This window comes from Polyodon spathula, chromosome 6, assembly GCF_017654505.1.
Source record: "Polyodon spathula isolate WHYD16114869_AA chromosome 6, ASM1765450v1, whole genome shotgun sequence".
NCBI classification, from domain to species: domain Eukaryota; kingdom Metazoa; phylum Chordata; class Actinopteri; order Acipenseriformes; family Polyodontidae; genus Polyodon; species Polyodon spathula.
In genome coordinates this window covers 55,681,066-55,699,809 of record NC_054539.1, presented here as the reverse complement: position 1 = coordinate 55,699,809, position 18,744 = coordinate 55,681,066, and the positions used below count along the sequence as shown (strand labels likewise).

The 18,744-nt window shown below is 36.9% G+C and overlaps 1 protein-coding gene across 4 annotated transcripts in view; it reads right to left on the bottom strand.

Moving 5' to 3' along the window:
- ptk2ba (protein tyrosine kinase 2 beta, a) overlaps positions 1 to 18,744 on the bottom strand; it is a 52,928-nt gene that overhangs the window by 16,482 nt on the left and 17,702 nt on the right. For 3 of the 4 annotated variants that reach the window (XR_005950495.1, XM_041253200.1, XM_041253202.1), the window contains exons 3-14: positions 13,786 to 13,964; positions 11,998 to 12,085; positions 10,662 to 10,741; positions 10,489 to 10,551; positions 9,051 to 9,105; positions 8,426 to 8,566; positions 7,906 to 7,980; positions 7,086 to 7,187; positions 6,188 to 6,305; positions 2,124 to 2,160; positions 1,456 to 1,502; positions 430 to 474 (exon numbers count right to left, since the gene is read on the bottom strand). Coding sequence is in view for 3 of the 4 variants with exons in the window: in XM_041253200.1 (XP_041109134.1) it covers positions 430 to 474; positions 1,456 to 1,502; positions 2,124 to 2,160; positions 6,188 to 6,305; positions 7,086 to 7,187; positions 7,906 to 7,980; positions 8,426 to 8,566; positions 9,051 to 9,105; positions 10,489 to 10,551; positions 10,662 to 10,741; positions 11,998 to 12,085; positions 13,786 to 13,964 (1,030 nt within the window). In the remaining variant the exon portion in view is untranslated. The remainder of the gene's footprint in view (positions 1 to 429; positions 475 to 1,455; positions 1,503 to 2,123; positions 2,161 to 6,187; positions 6,306 to 7,085; positions 7,188 to 7,905; positions 7,981 to 8,425; positions 8,567 to 9,050; positions 9,106 to 10,488; positions 10,552 to 10,661; positions 10,742 to 11,997; positions 12,086 to 13,785; positions 13,965 to 18,744) is intronic. The other variant, XM_041253203.1, reaches the window with a different exon arrangement.

Sequence of the window (18,744 nt, the reverse complement as noted above, 5' to 3'; positions counted from 1 at the left end):
GTCAACTTGAGTCTAGTTAGTGGGATAGAAAAACAAAACATTTTTTTGAAAGTCATCCCTTCTTGTAGATATCAAATCTTTATACAGCTTGTTGACTCCTTTTATTCTCAAATATATGTTGAACTTCATGCATTAAATCTACCGCACAGCACATGTGTGGTTAAAGCTATCAAGAACTGGGGTGGTGATTGTGTAGATTTAAAATTAACCTTGTACATTAAAATGCAGGTCTATTCTTAAACACACACCACAGCAGGCAAGAGAGAATTCTTAAAGGCACATAGCAGATCTCTAAATAAATGCATAGTACATCTTGTTAAAAATAACATCATTCAAATTGACTCTAGAACAAGACAGAAGAATAAAACCAGCAACTACAGTAGAAATTTGTTTAAATTTAGATGATTTAAACATCTTTTTTTTTCTTACCAGACTTTGGCCTTTCATCTGGTATTTCTGCATAAATATCAGACCCTGTTAAAACAGAAAAGAAAATTGAACTTGAGTTTTCACAAGCACTTAGCATAGTCGATGAGTCTTACCAAAAACTAAATTTGGTGTTGCAAGGCTCCAAGTGCTGTAAATGAGGATCCTCCTTAAACATATACGTCTAATGCACAAAAGTGATCTTTCACTCCTGGCTTGAGGAAATTCTTGTTTAGGATTCACTTTTTCCTCAGTTTTCAGTTGGGGTACACAATTCGAAATCCATTTTGAAAAGGGGTCCCCTCATCAAAAAAGAAAGCGCTTGTTTCTGCTTTACCCGCTTTGACGTCACTTTTAGTGCACTCACAATTACAGTATTACCAGGTGTGCTCAAATATTTTATACTGTGATTTACGAGTTAAGGTTTAGGTAATGGAATAATTTATCCAAATAGGTACTGATCCCTAGAAAAATGTTATTCTAGGAATTTCACATATAGTGAATGCATTGGACCTGTTGTGGAAGATTACTTACACAGACTAAAGCAATTTAATTGAAACATACATTTATGAAAGGGGCCAGGACTACTTTTTAATTGGCATTCATTTTATCCTTGCTCGTGTTGTATGTGAAAAATAAACACAAAGCTGAATACAAAATAAAAGCGGTTTCTTCAGAAGGAAGAATGTTGATTCTGATAGGACAACCAGCAACCTATTATCATATAATGTGAATTTTCACATAAAGGAGTCAATTTTAATGATCTGAACAATGGTGAATCTTAATTCCACCATCCTAAAATGTATAAACCTGAATTTTCTGCAAACCTCATTTCATTAATTGTAATTAAGTCTTCACTGGGGGGAAATGCTAGAATGATTAATATGACATTTAAGACACTGTTTAGATCAATAAAACAGACCCTAAAATTTCTCACCATATACACTGAAAAATCTCTCAAAATTCTCCTGTCAGTGTAGTTCAAATGATAGCTTAAATAATGTGTGGATGCTAAATCGTGTCACTTACCAAAGCTTTGTGTTTGAACATCTCTGGAATTTCTGTCGCCATGATCTCTGACAGGGATAAAAAGACATTACATTACCTGGGGTATCGACAATCTGGCTGACAACAAAAAAACAGCTGCAATGGGGTTAAACAGCAAGTAGTGGGATTCCGGAATATATAGCATTACACAACACCCAAGTGTTGCTACAGCTGTTTAAATAATGTACCTGTAATTATATTATGTACCTAGGCACTATATAAGTCTAAGATTGTTGTTGTGGTTGTCCCTTCCCATTTTGCCTCCCTAACTATCGCCAGAGCCAATGTGATGTTGTGTCTTTACCTAAAATCAGAGCCCACATATGCAGTCCAAAAGACTAGTCTTCAATTAACAAATTGAAAAATACTGACTGTAATAAACAATTAGCAGTTGTGACCGTTTTGCTTCATCAATTATTTGTTCAAAGACACAAGGATGATCGAAAAGTGGCTATCATCCATGCAAAACATTGAGCTACTGGCAACATTAGTAGCTATCATCAATTCAATACATACTGGCATACTGATATACTGACAACACTACAGGACTGTTACATCAAAGTATTTTAGCAAATAGTTACATCGTCCATGTACATGCATTTGCATTAAGAAAATGTAAACACAAAGCAAGAGAATTTGTTTATACATACTTGGGGATTGCAGGGAGAGAATGTCTAAGATCTTTGTCTGCAAAATAAAAGGAAAAAACTAAAATTGCAATATGACTTAACCCATTTGATGTCCCTGTGTGTGTAATTGTATCATGTTAAGTTTCTTTATGCTTGACAATAATATACTTTATAATACATATTTTTTGTTTTCAGTATTGGCAGGGCAACTTCAAACCCACAGAGTTCACATAAAAAGAATTTAAAAAAATAAATTGTGACTGAAGGGGTCAATTAAAAAAATAAAAGTCATGAAAAGTTACTTCACGTGAGAACGGACCACAAAATGGTTAAAAAGAAACAGTGACAAAAAGAGAATATTCAGGTAAAGCAGAAATCTTTAAAATAAACAGCATAGTTTTTGTTTTTTGCACAGCAACAAATGAAACAATGAGTTAACATGTACTTATTTTAGTTAATGCATTTCTAACTGCTTACCAATGAGAACGGCTCCTTATTTTAAGCATTTAAGCATTTGTTATAGCGATAGGACAATCAAAATCAATCAAAATGAATGACAAACTGTTGGAGTAAGTTAATGAGATGATCTTGTGAATAAAAGTAGAATTACATGTACCTGTTCGTCTCATGCATGCAGTACTCTGCCTTTGCTTTATCCAATCAGTTAAAGAATTAAAACGCATTACAAAAAGCAAAAATCCCAAATTGAAGCTAAACTTTTATTCAAAATCAATCTGACATGAATCGTTTCAAAGTGCACCAAATCTTAATCCAACATGCAAGAATACCAAACTGATCTTTTATTCCAAATCAACCCTACATGAAAAGTTTAACATGAAAAGTTAATCAGTTTGTCAAGTTGTTGGGTTTTTTTTAAAAACATTTTTCAATTTTGCTTTGACACACGGTTGCTGAACAAGCCAAAAAACAGAGTGGTTTTTGACAACCTATATTCATGACAGAGACATACCTGCATTACTCCTTTTTTCAAACGATCAATATAGTTTCCAGCTTTGTTGCAGCATAAAATTATTTTCATTTTGAGGGGTAGTTACACAGCGCGCACTTCTTAATACAAAAGAATACACAGTGGAGGTGGCATCCCGTGCATACAGCCCAGGATGTTGACAGTGTGTGTTTACATTATCTTTTTTGGGGGGGGGTTCCATTTCTTCTATATCACTTCAACTATAGTATGTCCCCTTTGTTTCCTTCATCCTCAGTGCGGGATAATAACAGAAACCAGCTATCTGCTAGTGTTGGAAAACATGGATCGAGAATTGATTAGGGGTTTGCTACGCATGTGGACTGGCAGAGCTATACTGGTGTTCTTTTCTGAAAAGAGACTAATATTGCAGATAGCAGACTGTTTGGTTCAAATTGCATGTACTGCAAACCATTGATAGAGACGTTGCGTCTACAAACTCTTGCCCAACAATGACTGCAAGCTAACGAGATAACAATGCTATGGACTAGAAGGGAACATGCTCTAAAGACTTCAGAGAGATCAAAAGAGATAATCCCACTGGCATCAAAGGGGGTCGCAAGGAGACAACAAAAGGCAGATGTATGGACCTTTTGTCTCCAGGAGTGTGAAGAATGCACTGAGTTCAGAGGTTGTCACACTAGACTACACACACAGACACACATACATTAACACTCACACAATAAATTAAATTACCTTGACCATTGGTTAAGTGTCAGAGAAAGGGGAGGTGGACCATCTATACAGAAGGGTATTTAATGTCATGCAAACATTGTAATGTTGAGTATTCTGTTTGTCCTGTACCTGGGACCAGACTCCCTGCATACTTCAATAAACCGAACAACTCATTGAAGAAAAGGACATTTTCTTGAATCTACTTAATCACCATCATTTTTTTAAGTTACTTCAGCTAGTCAACAATTTCAAATGGTATACTGAGTCTCTTATTATGGGTCTGATAGAAGTACTTGGTTTCCTCTATCTCGTTCTCTGTGTTACATGCAATTCAATACAGCCCCACAAAGTTTCCAATAGGCTCCAATGGGGTCATTTTACTTGTAACACAGGAAGTGAACTAGTGGTGAGGTAGGAACAATGGGCTTCACTAGTCTGGAAAACAAAATGATGAGCATGAAAGTAACGCAGGGCCTGTGACGTTGCTGTGCTGCTAACGAGAGGCAAGAACACATTTTGAAATCATTAATTACTGGTCCAATGTCTAATCCTATAACAACGTTCTTGTTTATAGATCTCAAATTATAACTTGTTTGAAATGTGTCCAGCAACTAGAGGCATTGTATGTTTATAGTTACAATATATAATACAGATGGCCGTTGGCTTTCTCTTCTGGCCTTGAGCAAGAGCAGTTTTCAGTCTTAATCTGAGAAATCCTTTCTACAGATTGTCAATTGATGCCCCTGCTATCATGTTAGTAATATTTTCACTTCTCTTATTGCGGTTTCCTGTTAGCAGATGTCTAGTCGCTTTTGATGCTGCTCAGTGTGTGTGTGTGTGTGTGTGCACTAGAAACTTAAGCAGGGTGATCTGAAAACCCACAACAGTTTTTAAACATGATTCCAAGAAATGCAGTGGTCAGTATATATGCTGAAACTGTATCTTCTAGCCTAGAAGAATATGTTTCTGATAATTTTAAAACATTTTTAAAGTTTAGTACAATAAGTCCATTTGAATGAATTAGTTAACGCGTTTTAGAGTGATCAGCATGGTTGACAGCGAGGGCGTCTGTTTCTTTAAGGTGACCAGTCACAGACACCACAAATGATTTCACAATGTATCTTGCAGCCCCTGGAATAAGGGATTGTACAGACTGGCTGCATTCCAGAAGGGTGAGCAGCTAATGATTTAATTGCCTGTTTCACAACTTTGGTGAATAAAACCCTGAGCAAAACATGTGATTAAGTTCTCCTCTTACTGTATGTTATCTCTGTGTTAGACACAGAATGCAAATAATCAAATGGGCTGCCAGTGATCTTTTCACACAGAATGTAACATACTGTAGTCTGTATTTAGCATGTATTTAATGGTAGCCCATGATTTGAACTACTGATATTCAACTGTATTTTATTTATACTGTACAATAGTACACTACAGTATACTACAGTATCTTGACCACAACTGTAGATAATATGCATTTCAATTAATGGTGTCCTGCTGCTTTTGCCTCTACGGTATACAGCCTTGTGTAACAGAGGGCATCATTCAGAAGACTTACGCTCAGTGACGGCTTTTCTAAATCAAGAGTTAGTCAAAACAGGATCACACTCACTCTCCATATACAGTAATGACATAGCCCTGGAAGCTGCACACCACCCTCCCTCCACAGCGACCACCTTTGAAACACAGTACATAATGTGGGGGGGGAAATGTCTGGACTTCAGCATCTCTAAATACTTGACAATGCCATTGTGCTGTATCCATCTTGCCCGTCGCCATTTTTAGCCCAGACTTTCATGGTTGTGACTACGGCTATTTCATGGTCTAAAAATAAGTATTTCAAGATATTTCACAATTAAACATAATATTTACTAAAATTTACTAAAACAGAAAAACAGTGTTGTCACATTCAAAATTGATCATTTTCTCTATACAACAAATTTACCTAAATATTTACAGGTAAATGCTTACCTAAAAAACAGCCAACCTTGTAAAGACATTCAATGAATTATCAAACAATTAAAAAAAATATATATAAAAATAACAAGAGACACATGAAATGTCCTCTTCTTGTACTAAAAGAACAATCTTTAGCAGAAATATTTCCAATCTTTAATACAGCTGTCTTTTTTGTTGAAGCTCTATACAGTGTGTTTAATCATTTACTGGAAGCAAACTACAGTAAACCAACTGCCAGGTTCCTAATTGCAGTGTAATAGGTAGTGTGCTTGCTACATTTATTTTTAAGTGATTTTCACAGAGAACCACATATTACAAGGTAATGTTTACATTTCATAGAAATAGCGAAATCTGTGAGAACCGTCAGAAAAAATAAACAGTTTGGTGTTGGATTCAGAATGGCAGGCATTGCGTTCAGAAGGCAAGCCTAGCACTGGTGGGAATCGCTGCTCTAGGAATCTCTTACCTTTATTCTGTCTGACAATCAGGGAGCTATCCTCTCCATTCTGTAACCGACAGTAACCGTCAATCAAGTCAACCATGTTCTCTGCTATTGTCAAGGAGGAGGTCTTAATGGACAAGGGCTGTAAAAACAATAAGACAGTGGAACATGCACACCATACCCATAGTACTACACCCTGGTTTAGTTTATATAAGCAATACGTGTACACACTATACCTTGGTGGTTTGCTATTTCCCACAGCTTGCCTACATGTTCAGTTTACAGTATCATTTGTCTGATATTTTCCTCACTTTAGTGTTTTAAATATAATAAAAATGCTGTTTCAATGTTATTTATTTCTTTGCTATGTTTTTTTTTTCTTCAAATTTCTTTGCTAGGGTTTGTTTAATTAAAAAACACAACACTTGTTAAATATTTCTTATCATTTTTAACACACACACACACACATAAAAGTACAGCAAAGTATACTAGCCTACAAACAAAAGCCTAATACTGTTTTGGCAATAACTTGTTTTTATATACACACACACAGTTTAAAAAATCATAACTGTTCTAAACTGTTGATTGCTACTGTTGAAAATCGCACCTTAAAAAAAAAGCAAAAAGAGGATGACCCAATCACCACGAAAACTGTTTTTTAGAATATGCTATCTCTGTCTCACACACACAAACCTCTCCCTAAAGCCCTTTACAGCACACAAACTTGCTGATACTTCTCACTCAGGTCACCCTTTATTTACAATGGGTGCCAGTTCACAGAATCAGAACAAGACGCTTGGGAGTTTATGACGGATGATCACTTCATTTACAGTAAATACAAACAGGGAATTACCACTGAAATGGTAGACCGTTACCAGAGTTCATTTTATTAGCATCATGCTGTGATATGAAGTTAGTTTACCTGTCTGGCTCCAGCTATGTTCAGGTGAACCATGGTCTTCCCTTCCTCCAGTGTGAAACACTTAATGCTTTTAATCTGTTGGAACTCCGCTAAACATGTTGGCTGGGAAATAAAGACAAAGGGGATATTTCATATTTTCTTGTTTCAGTGTCATAATAATGAATTACTACGATTACCAACAAATACATTAGTCCAAAGAAAATACTTTTTACAAATGCTAGGGTTGAAAGTGATACATTAATAAATGACAACAGTGTAAAAATAAAACTAACAATAGAGGTGCATTCATAAACCGATTTCCTGATCGAAAATCCGACAGTCAATATTCAACAATAATCGCTATGCTGAGAAATGTGTGGACGCTTCACAAAAAACAGTGCGTGTCATGTACACGGGCATCTCATTATAAACGTTGTTATTAAAAAGCAAGAAGAAATTCAATTAATTTCATTCATTGTTCCAAATCCCATCACAAAAAAAAGTATGCCTATTAGTACGAAGAGGCTAACATAGGGGTGCCATTGCACTAATACAAGTATCTGGCCTACTTCTGAAGAGGGGTACATTATCAATTCAAGGATACCAAGATATTAAGTCGGGTTAATAAATGGAGACAACGTCTTGAGTGAGACGACTTCCTCGTTAAAATAATTTGCTTCTGCTTGAAAATGGGACGATTCTATTCAGGTATACCAAGATAATTATTAAGTAAATAGTTTAGGTGGGAAAAAACATGCAACAAATATCCCACCTCCACCAGCACCACAAACCAGTAGAGGTGGTTGAAAAAATATTGAGTCACTGGATGTCCTGTACTCACATTGGCCTCTTTGCTAGACCGCTGGCGAATCCCTTTGGAACCAATGACCAGGTCCACTGCAATACTCCATCCTTGCTATAAAAAATAAAAGATCATCATGTGCCATTATATCCACATTTCTATAGGCTTTATGGATGGACTACCTTTATTTTAATTTGACACATGCACCTCTGTAAATAACTAACCAAGGGTTTAAAATCAATTTCACACATCTCATGAGCACTATGAGTGCCCTCCACCCTACACACACTTTTTTTTCTTTTGAAGATCTTCTGATCTTTCGCAAGAGTGATCGTGTTAATAAAGCTAACAGGATGTAGCAACACAAACATCCTGCCTATCTGACAGATATCCACCCCATGAAGGTCTTGAATATTCTGCACACTCTTACAGTGGGTCTTTCCATAGCATTTCATAAGCATTCAGAAAATACAACAGACGGTGTGTGTGTGTGTGAGAGAGAGAGAGAGAGAGAGAGAGAGAGGAGAGAGAGAGGGAGAGGAGGTCTCATGAGTCTCACAGCCAGTTCACAGGGGTAGACCTCCTCATCGAAGTTTGAGAAGTTGCTGAAAGTATCAAAGAACTTCATGATGCACTGCTCCTCGTTAAGGGTGGAATACTGCTGGAAGGTTTGCTGGATCATCTTCCGAAACTGCTTGGCCTACAAAACACAGAGAAACCACTGAGCCATCTATACAGGAAATCTGCAATACAGCTCATGTTCAGAATGAAATTTCACTGGATTGTTAGATGCATCTCCCAGTTACATATCAATGAAAATATATTTTGGGCAGGACATTAAGCGTACTTTAAGATTATTCCATATTGCTGCCAAGATTGTATTTCTAGTTGAAATTCATAAATTTGTATGCCACTCACTTACTTCTTATATTGTTCTCCTGTCCCAGTGAAACAATTCCAGTAGAAATACTCTTCTGCCTTACCATTCACTTCATAGCTCTCATGATTCCCCATATGAAAGTATACACATTGGAGCCCTGTTCACAAAACTTAAAGTACTGTTTTAGGACTGTCTAGCATGTGTGCATGTTTTACACAAGAAAACCACCACTCTCTTAATCTTAAAATCTCAGCACTGCAGCTGTGGAGATCTTAACTGTGAACATGTTGTAACTTTAGGTTACCTTATAACCGTCCTGCAACTGTTTGGGAAAGAAGAGATCAAGACCCACATCTTTCCTGAAATAAAAAAGATGGCATTGATGAAAGATAAAGGGACTTTTTGCAAAATACATGGGGTGTGCAGCTATAATGTCGACCCCTCTGCAGCAATGGCAACAGATATGAAGTAAATAGAAAATCTCTATACATAATCTAAGTTTCAAATTGATACAAAAATGACAGCTGCACACCCTTAGTTGTCATTTAACCAAATTTCAGAAAGTATCTTCAGATGCGTACTCTGTGGTTGACAATAAGCCAATAATAACGTAATGGGCTAAGCAAAAACAACAATAGAGATTGCCAGAGAAAGTGTAATAATATTATAGAAATGTACAAGATATAACATAGTACTTTAACTAAAATGTGTGTGCTAACTTCAAATATGCACTGTAAACAGTCATTTTAAATAAGAGTGAAGATAAACAGTGATAAATAATTAGTATCTATGCCTTACAATATTAAACATGATAAGACATGTACATTACTTCACACAGCTTGTCTACAGTAATTAACCCTAGACATGGTGATAAATGGTGCTAACCCTGTACTAGTGAAATCCCAAAATGGTCTTTAAAGAACCCTAATTATGCCTTTTTATATTATAATAGGAGACTCAGTATTACTGTTAGATCTGCACTGCAACTACATAGATTGGTATATGTATATCAGATGACAATGCAAACGATTTCAGGTGCCAGCAAAGTGCATTGACAGCTGCTAAGCAGAAGAGGGTATTGGGCTGGAGTTCTCAAAACTTTTGTAGGATCTAGCCTTTAAAACAGCATCTTTTGCTAGTTTTGGTGTCAAATTGTGCTTTTACTTGATACAAGTTTATGCATAAATGATCTTGTCCTATTGTCTTTGCCGCCAATTATAGTGAGAATAAGAAAAAATCGAAGCTACACACGTTGAAGCATAAACACCCCAGTCCAGCTATAAATCCAACTGGAACCATCGTCAGAGGCAACCACTAAAAAAAAGTGCCTATAATATTAAATAAACTGTTTTATAACTTATTAATGGATTTCCTTATTTTATTTATCTGTATGGCTTTATATTGAAGTTTTAACATGTCCACTGAATGTCAGTGTGATACCTCAAAAAAAATGCACTGAGCCGATAGAGCCTTGTAGAACACACGCTTGATTACACAGTAGCTCAAAGTAACATTGCAGTTAAATGGAAGGCTCTCTTTTAATGCATACCTCATTAGCATTAAAGATTGTACAGTATTTCATTGAGACTACTCATGACTTCAAGGTAATGTCGCATTTTATCCCCTGATTTTACTCTCTCAGAGTTATAATTAGAGGGTATGTTACTCCCAGACCCAAAACCTTATCTGGAGCGCTGGATAGACAAGCCAGAAACATCAGGTAGCAAAAGCACAGCACTTACTCCAGGAGTTCAAAGTTCGATTTCTTCTCCAGAGCATTTTGATTCATGTCTTTGCAAAATCTCCTGTTTTGAGAAAAAAAACAAAAAAAAAAACAGTTCACATACTGCAATGTAGGTGAGGGTTCCACCGTTCTGCTGACTAGACCTCTGAATGCTGAAACCATGAGTCTTACCTGATCTCCAGGCAGCCCAACTGCAAAGCCATCCCATCACTTACTTTGCTAGCGCAGTACTGCATGTAGTCGGAGCGGACCTGCGCAGGTAGAAGAAAGCTCAGTTCATACCCCTGCTCCCCATTTATTCATTTAGAGTTCAGAAAGAACGTTATCCTAGATGTTCCAATTTCCTTTATTGTGTTAACAATGCCCCTTTTTAAAGTTACATCCCTAAAAATAGTTGTGTCATGCTTTTCCCATGGTAGTACTAAGAATTTATCATAGTTTGCTTTGATTTTTTTTAATATGCTTTACCACACCTCTCCTGTCTTTACAATGCTTGCCTATACTTTACCATGCTTTCACTGTGCTTTACTACACTGTGCTATGCCTTTACTACGGGAAACTTTTATAAGGGACAGTCCCAATATAAGAGACATGCAGTTTGAAAACAGATGTCATTTAAAAGGTAAAATAAAACTTTAAAAAAAGGTTCCATCTCAGAAAGTGTGACAATAGCATCATTGTTTTTACTTTTTCTGTTGAAAATTGCAGCAACTTTTGGTGAGCCAGTGTTTCCTTTTTTTGGCTCGCAAACAAAGCAGAATTGTCAGCCTATAGCGCCATGTTCATCCTTCTGACTCACCAAAGCATACAGGACATACAGCTATTACATTAAAGGGATATTTTATACCATCTACATTTTCTTAATACTTCATTTCTCACCTCTTTAATATCCCATTTTGTGTGTTCTCTATCATTCTCTTTTGCTGTTTCTGCTTATGAACTAATATCCTTTTCATCCACTGAAAGAAGTTACATTTCTGAAATGAGGGTTTTAGAAATGACCACTGCAACTGTAGCCACTCTCAGTTAGTAAATGGAAAATCTATACCTATTTACAATTAAAGTGAGCACAGGGGGCAGAAATTACAGCTTCACACCCCTGTGGTCATAAAAACTCCTCTTTATCATTAGGCTGGTGGCTCTTTCAATACCAAGAGTTAGCACCAGTACAGTGAATAGACCTACATCCAGGATGCATCATTTTCTTTGTTAATAAACTTTTCCCTAAGTGATTCTTTTTATACATATTTACAAATATGGGGGTAAAATGTCTAATTTGATTATCATGGCTGCAACCCACTCACAAATGTAATCTTTAAGCCAAACACCTCTTTTGACTCACCAAAACTAAATAACAAAAGGTGATAAACATTTTTTGGTAGGTACAAAAATCATACAGGCTACCTGTTTAAGAAGTTACTTTATCAAGCTGAACCCTATTGTGTAGAATTCAGAAAACTAGAAACAAATTGCCCCATAACCCTTGGCTACCTCAGCATTGACTAACCTGCAGATAGAAGTAGATTAAGGTGGTTCTGTCTGCCTTGAATTTCTCAGCGTAATTATCTGGGATGTACCGGATTCTCAAGTCGTACCTGGAACAAAATAGGCCAGAGTGTAGTCCCCATGGTGGGGGAAAAATACAGTTCCCACAATACTCACGGGAAGCATGGTTACTTCCAATTGCAGTTCCTGTTGCAGCAGCAAGATATTTAAAAAGCCCTACCTCCCATGTTGCTTTTGTTGACTCTAGGAATAACCAGTGAAACGTGGTCACTATGTTTGGAACAGAAACAGGAGAATACTACTAGGTCAGTAAAATCCTGATGCATGTATTGACTGACCTGCTGGACCAAAATGTGCAGATAATGTATCATGTAAACACATTTGTTCATCAATACTTCTTAAACACTGCATCATTTAGAGTCTTTAAAACAAGGTCTCATTTGTTTATTTCCGGTAGATGACCATGTTAGGAGATAGCCTTGAATACGAGTGTTTTGGAATGTTACTGCTGCGCTGAAGACAGACCTACTCGGTGCAGTAAACAAACATTTTCACTCAAAACCTTTAAAAAATAAGAGAAATTGCAACATCAAAGGCAAAAGGACCTATTGTCCGATAAATATGTATTTGTTTTTCGTGTTTGTGGATCAGATGTTCGAGACCAGAGCTGTTTAGGTTTATGTTGCCCTGGTCATCTTCAAGCTGGCCAATCAAGCCACAGTGAACAGACCCATCTTGTGCCACATAACCAGGGTGCCTGGGATGAATAATTTGACTGGGTTTTTGTTTCTTTTTTCTTTTTGTTTTCTTTTGCACGTTTTCAGTTAATCGTTTTTTTTTGTTTTGTTTTTTTGTTGTTGGTCCTTTTTGTATATATGGCCATAATTCCTTTATTTTTTATCCAATTTGTTCCAAAAAAATGTTCCTACATATTGAAGTTTCATTGGCCCCAGTTCTGAGCTGGCTTTGGTAAAATATGTTTTACAAGCAATAAATAATGTTGTTTTTTTTTTCTTTTAAAGTGTCTCTCTTTTTCTGTGGTTTTTGTTATCTGTATTAAACAGGGCGAGTTTCAGACTACTTAAATTTTGTTTTATGGAAGCCTAGCGTGTGCACATTCAATTCATGTATATGTACCTGTAACCTTTATAGTTAAAGAGTTATAGCAACAAATCTAACAGTAAAAAAAACTGGTGAAAATAGCTTGGACCCTAAAAGATGGAGCCTATGCCTATGGAGCAAAATGTGTAGATAACTTAATCACTCCGAGTAGTGCTCCTCCTATTGGCACAGCCCAGTACTGCACATAGTCCCACAGCAACAACTTATATGAAAATATGTGCAGGACTGGGTTGTGACAATAGGTGACGCACTACTCTGAGTGATTAAGTTATCTACACATTTTGCTCCAGTGGTCAGTCAATAAGTGTAACAAATTGTTACATTAAAACAAACAATTTCAAAACCATGTTAATTTGTAAACTTGTGCAGGGGCCCTATTTTAACCTGGGGGGGGGGGGGGGGGGGGGGGGGGGGGGGGGGTGGCAAAAAAACGTTTTTACTACATGACATGGTTTTGGAAATATTCGTCTTTCTTGAAATGCTTATCATAAGTCAAGGCCACATTTGCCAAGAATAAATGTGTTCAAATTTCTATTGCTACAACATATGCAAATACATGCTCAGAGAAAACCAACCCCCATATCATAGTGTTCTGTGAATCTCAAGTGAATTATGTTTAAGTGGCAGGAGAGGCAGCACAGAGAGGAGAGGCAGCACAGACACCTACCTCCATTCTGCTTCCACATGCAGGCGCTCGTACTTCTGCTCCACATCCCCTACAGTCATGTCAGGGTGCAGCCAGTGGATCTCGTCCGATTTCAGATGCTTCAGACGCAGCCCGTAGCAGCCTGAGTACGTGATATTGGGGCCTATCCTTCCACTTGTCAAGATAGAGTTAATGATATCCTGTAAAACAACAATCACAACACTGTTTATTACTTTTAATTAATGCAGCAAAGTTTATTTTAAATTGCTCAAAACAGCTGCAGTGCTTGTTTAAGGGTGGCGATAATTAGAAGTACTACTTTTTTTATGGTGTTTGAGGGAGGCGTATATTGAAGTTTACTTCACGTGGATACAACTTGATCAGGATGGTGAATAAGTCCTACAACTTAGCTTTTAAACTAAAAGCTGTTGAGCTTGCTGATTAGATCAGTGTTTGACAAGGTGAGGACACACACCAATATCAGTACACAGTGCTATGTACCTATTTTTGAGTGTGTGTGTGTGTGTGTGTGTGTGTGTGTGTGTTTGGGTTCCATAAACATTACAGTAAAATATCAGTGTTTAATTGTATTATTTTAAATAAAATGTATTTTGTTCTATTTGGAATGCTTCGCCATACTCTGTTTTGTATGCGTTTCTTTATTAAGTGCTGCATTTGAGCTGGGATAGAGAAAAAAAAGTACATGTTTCTCTTTATTGAGAGTGCTGTTTATTCAAGGACGGCGTCTATTACAAATCTGATATCTGAGTGCGACGTTTATTCAAGTGCGGCGGCATTTCAAACTGATACGGCATTTCAAATAGAAATCCACATAGTATATACGTGGTGTAATCATATTTTTATATTTCAACTAGAAGAACAGCTACCATAATGACAGCCTACTGGATCCTCTATTGGTAGCTTTCTGTGGTGGGATTATCTCTGAGGGATAGCTGTGCACAGATAGGTGCCGGCCAGCCAGTGTGGTAATGGCTGTATAGTGTGTCATCCTGCAGCATTGCCAGGACTCAAGACCAATTAGTACACTTAAGCAGCGAGGTTCTGAATAATACAGCGTTACATGTACCCACGTGTTGCTACAGCTGTTTAAATAATGTACCTGTCATTTTTCTTTTCATTGTTAACATCCTGACAACTTTTTACACTTATAACTAAAGTCTGATTCAAAGCTCTTTTCAAAATGTCCACTTTATTTTTTGGACTCCGACTCTTATAAAGAAAAAAAACTCTGCCTGGGATAGACTTACTTCTTTACAGATGTCCAGTATGGGCAGCACACACATTATATAAAGACTCTCACAGAATGTTATCATCAACATGGGAAAGTAGTTCATTTCAATGGATTGTACACTGATACATACTGTCCCTGTATATCACATTTTGAATATTATACTAATAATAGATAGCATTCCAGCAAAAGCAAGTAGAAACTAGATTTCCTGACTTTAAATAGGTGTTTTTCAAAACTTGTTTCAAATCTTTGTCATCATTAGACACAGCAAGCAACAGAAAAGCATAGTGAAAGTAAAGGTGTTTTTCCATTACTCACACAGTTTAAAAAATAAAAAAGCAGTGAATAGACCAATTGCAAACATTAGAGTTACTCGACTATAATGTGAAAGAATGGTAAAACATATGAAAGCATTGTAAAGCCCAGATAAATTAGTTTAACCTCCTCTTTGAATGTTCTCTTTCTGTTGTAATATTGGAAAAACATTTTGGAATTGGTTTTAACCCCCTTAGCAATATAAAAATATGTTTTAGATCTCCTTTCATAGCATCTTAATTGTTTGAAACAATGAGAAAAACGTTTTTAAATTGCAGTTAACTTCTGCAATTAACACGTTCATTTTTTTGGAGATTAACCCTTAGCGGTCCATTTATTCAGCACTTGTCAGGCACGTCAGGTCCAATTTAAGGTGCTATGAAAGGAGATCTAAAACATATTTTTATATTGCTAAGGGGGTTAAAACCAATTCCAAAATGTTTTTCCAATATTACAACAGCAAGAGAACATTCAAAGAGGAGGTTTAATTGTCTAAGAGATACAAATGGCAAAATCATAGATGAAGAAAAAAAATAGCAAATATATTAAATGATTACTTTTCACAAGTTTTTACAAAGGAGGATACGGACAACATGCCCCACATGTCATCCAGTTCCTATCCAGTTTTAAATAACTTTAGCATAACAGAGGCAGAAGTGTTAAAGGGACTAGGAGCTCTTAAAATAAACAAATCCCCTGGGCCGGATGAGATCCTCCCAATAGTACTCAAAGAAATAAAAAAAGTTATTTACAAACCGCTAACCAAGATCATGCAACAGTCTCTTGACACAGGGGTTGTATCGACAGACTGGAAAATTGCAATTGTAATACCGATCCACAAAAAGGAAAACAAAACTGAACCAGGTAACTACAGACCAGTAAGCCTGACTTCTATTATATGCAAACTTATGGAAACTATAATAAGATCCAAAATGGAAACTTACCTATATGGTAACAGTATCCTGGGAGACAGTCAACATAGTTTTAGGAAAGGGAGATCGTGTCTAACCTGCATGATTTTTTTGAGGACTCAACATCAATAATGGATAATTGCAAAGCATATGACTTGGTTTATTTAGATTTCCAGAAAGCTTTTGACAAAGTCCTGCATAAAAGATGAATTCTCAAACTGAACGCAGTAGGGATTCAAGGAAACGCATGTACATGGATTAGGGAGTGGTTAACCTGTAGAAAATAGAAAGTACTATTGCTATTCCAAATCTACATTAATGATTTAGATTCTGGTATAGTAAGCAAACTTGTTAAATTCACAGACGTCACAAAAATAGGAGGAGTGGCAAACACTGTTGCAGCAGCAAAGGTCATTCAAAATGATCTAGACAAGATTCAGAACTGGGCAGACACATGGCAAATGACATTTAATAGAGAAAAGTGTAAGGTAATAAAAATGTACATTTTTGTTGACTCAGAAATGTCTTCATCTAGACAATGTGGGGAAGCTATAAAAAAAGGCCAACAAGATGCTTGGATACATTGTGAAAAGTGTTGAATTTAAATCAAGGGAAGTAATGTTAAAACCGTACAATGCATTAGTAAGACCTCATCTTGAATATTGTATTTAGTTCTGGTCACCTCGCTACAAAAAGGATATTTCTGCTCTAGAAAGATTGCAAAGAAGAGCGACCAGAATTATTCTGGGTTTAAAAGGCATGTCATATGCAGACAGGCTAAAAGAATTGAATCTATTCAGTCTTGAACAAAGAAGACTACGCAGCGACCTAATTCAAGCATTCAGAATTCTAAAAGGTATTGACAATGTCGACCCAAGGGACTTTTTTGACCTGAAAAAAGAAACAAGCACCAGGGGTCACAAATGGAGACTAGACAAAGGGGCATTCAGAACAGAAAATAGGAGGCACTTTTTTACAGAGAATTGTGAGGGTCTAGAACCAACTCCCCAGTAATGTTGTTGAAGCCGACACCCTGGAATCCCTCAAGAATCTGCTTGATCAGATTCTGGGATCAATAAGCTACTAACAACCAAACGAGCAACATGGGCAGACAGACCGAATGGCCTCCTCTCGTTTGTAAACTTTATGTTCTTATGTTCTTAATTTATCTTCACATGCTCTATTTATTTTACAGGTGCTGATTTTATTTTATTTTTTCAGCGTTAAACAGGTTTAAAAGGCACTGTACAGCAAAGGACACTAAGAACTGCATCTCCAGCCAAGCCCCACCCCTTGTTCGCTGTATTTTTAACATACCTCTTCATAGTCGTGCATACTGATAAAAAAAAAAAAAGAATCTGCAATCAGCCCTTTAGTTGATTAATCGGTCACATTAATGTTAATAGGAGAATTTTTTTCGGGGGGGCCTGTAGAAAAACAGGTTAATTTTGAGACCAAAATAATCAGATCCTGTATACTCAACTGACAACACTACATCTACCCAGGTTTAGCAATGAAAAGATCTTGCAAAATATGAAAAGGAAATGATTATCTGCAGCTACACACACAAACACACACACACACACACACACACACAATGCTAAAGAGCAACTACCTGACAGGAAGCAAGGTGCAACAGACAATGTATGTGTGTGAAATGTCATTGGAAATATCAGCATTTTCCAGTCAGTAGCTTAGAATAATATTCTGAAGTTCTGAAACAATACGTCGCACTTACACCGGCTTTCTTGTTTCTTCCTCTAGGGTTTACAGGAATGTGTTAGGGCTAACAATGTGGCACAAGCCTAGATGGACAGAACTGTCTCCATTGTAGACAAGTCTGAGCAAGCCAAGCCCAACTTGAACATAGGTAGGGTTTAGCAGTCAGCCCTGAGCTGGAGAGTAAATTCTACAATAAACACCACTTAAAACAGCAACCTATGGCTGTGTTGTAGTGTGTGTTTAAGAACATAAGAACATAAGAAAGTTTACAAACGAGAGGAGGCCATTCGGCCCATCTTGCTCGTTTGGTTGTTAGTTGCTTATTGATCCCAAAATCTCATCAAGCAGCTTCTTGAAGGATCCCAGGGTGTCAGCTTCAACAACATTACTGGGGAGTTGATTCCAGACCCTCACAATTCTCTGTGTAAAAAAGTGGCTCCTATTTTCTGTTCTGAATGCCCCTTTGTCTAATCTCCATTTGTGACCCCTGGTCCTTGTTTCTTTTTTCAGGCTGAAAAAGTCCCTTGGGTCGACACTGTCAATACCTTTTAGAATTTTGAATGCTTGAATTAGGTCGCCACGTAGTCTTCATTGCTCAAGACTGAACAGATTCAATTCTTTTAGCCTGTCTGCATATGACATGCCTTTTAAACCCGGAATAATTCTGGTCGCTCTTCTTTGCACTCTTTCTAGAGCAGCAATATCTTTTTTATAGCGAGGTGACCAGAACTGCACACAATATTCAAGATGAGGTCTTACTAGTGCATTGTACAGTTTTAA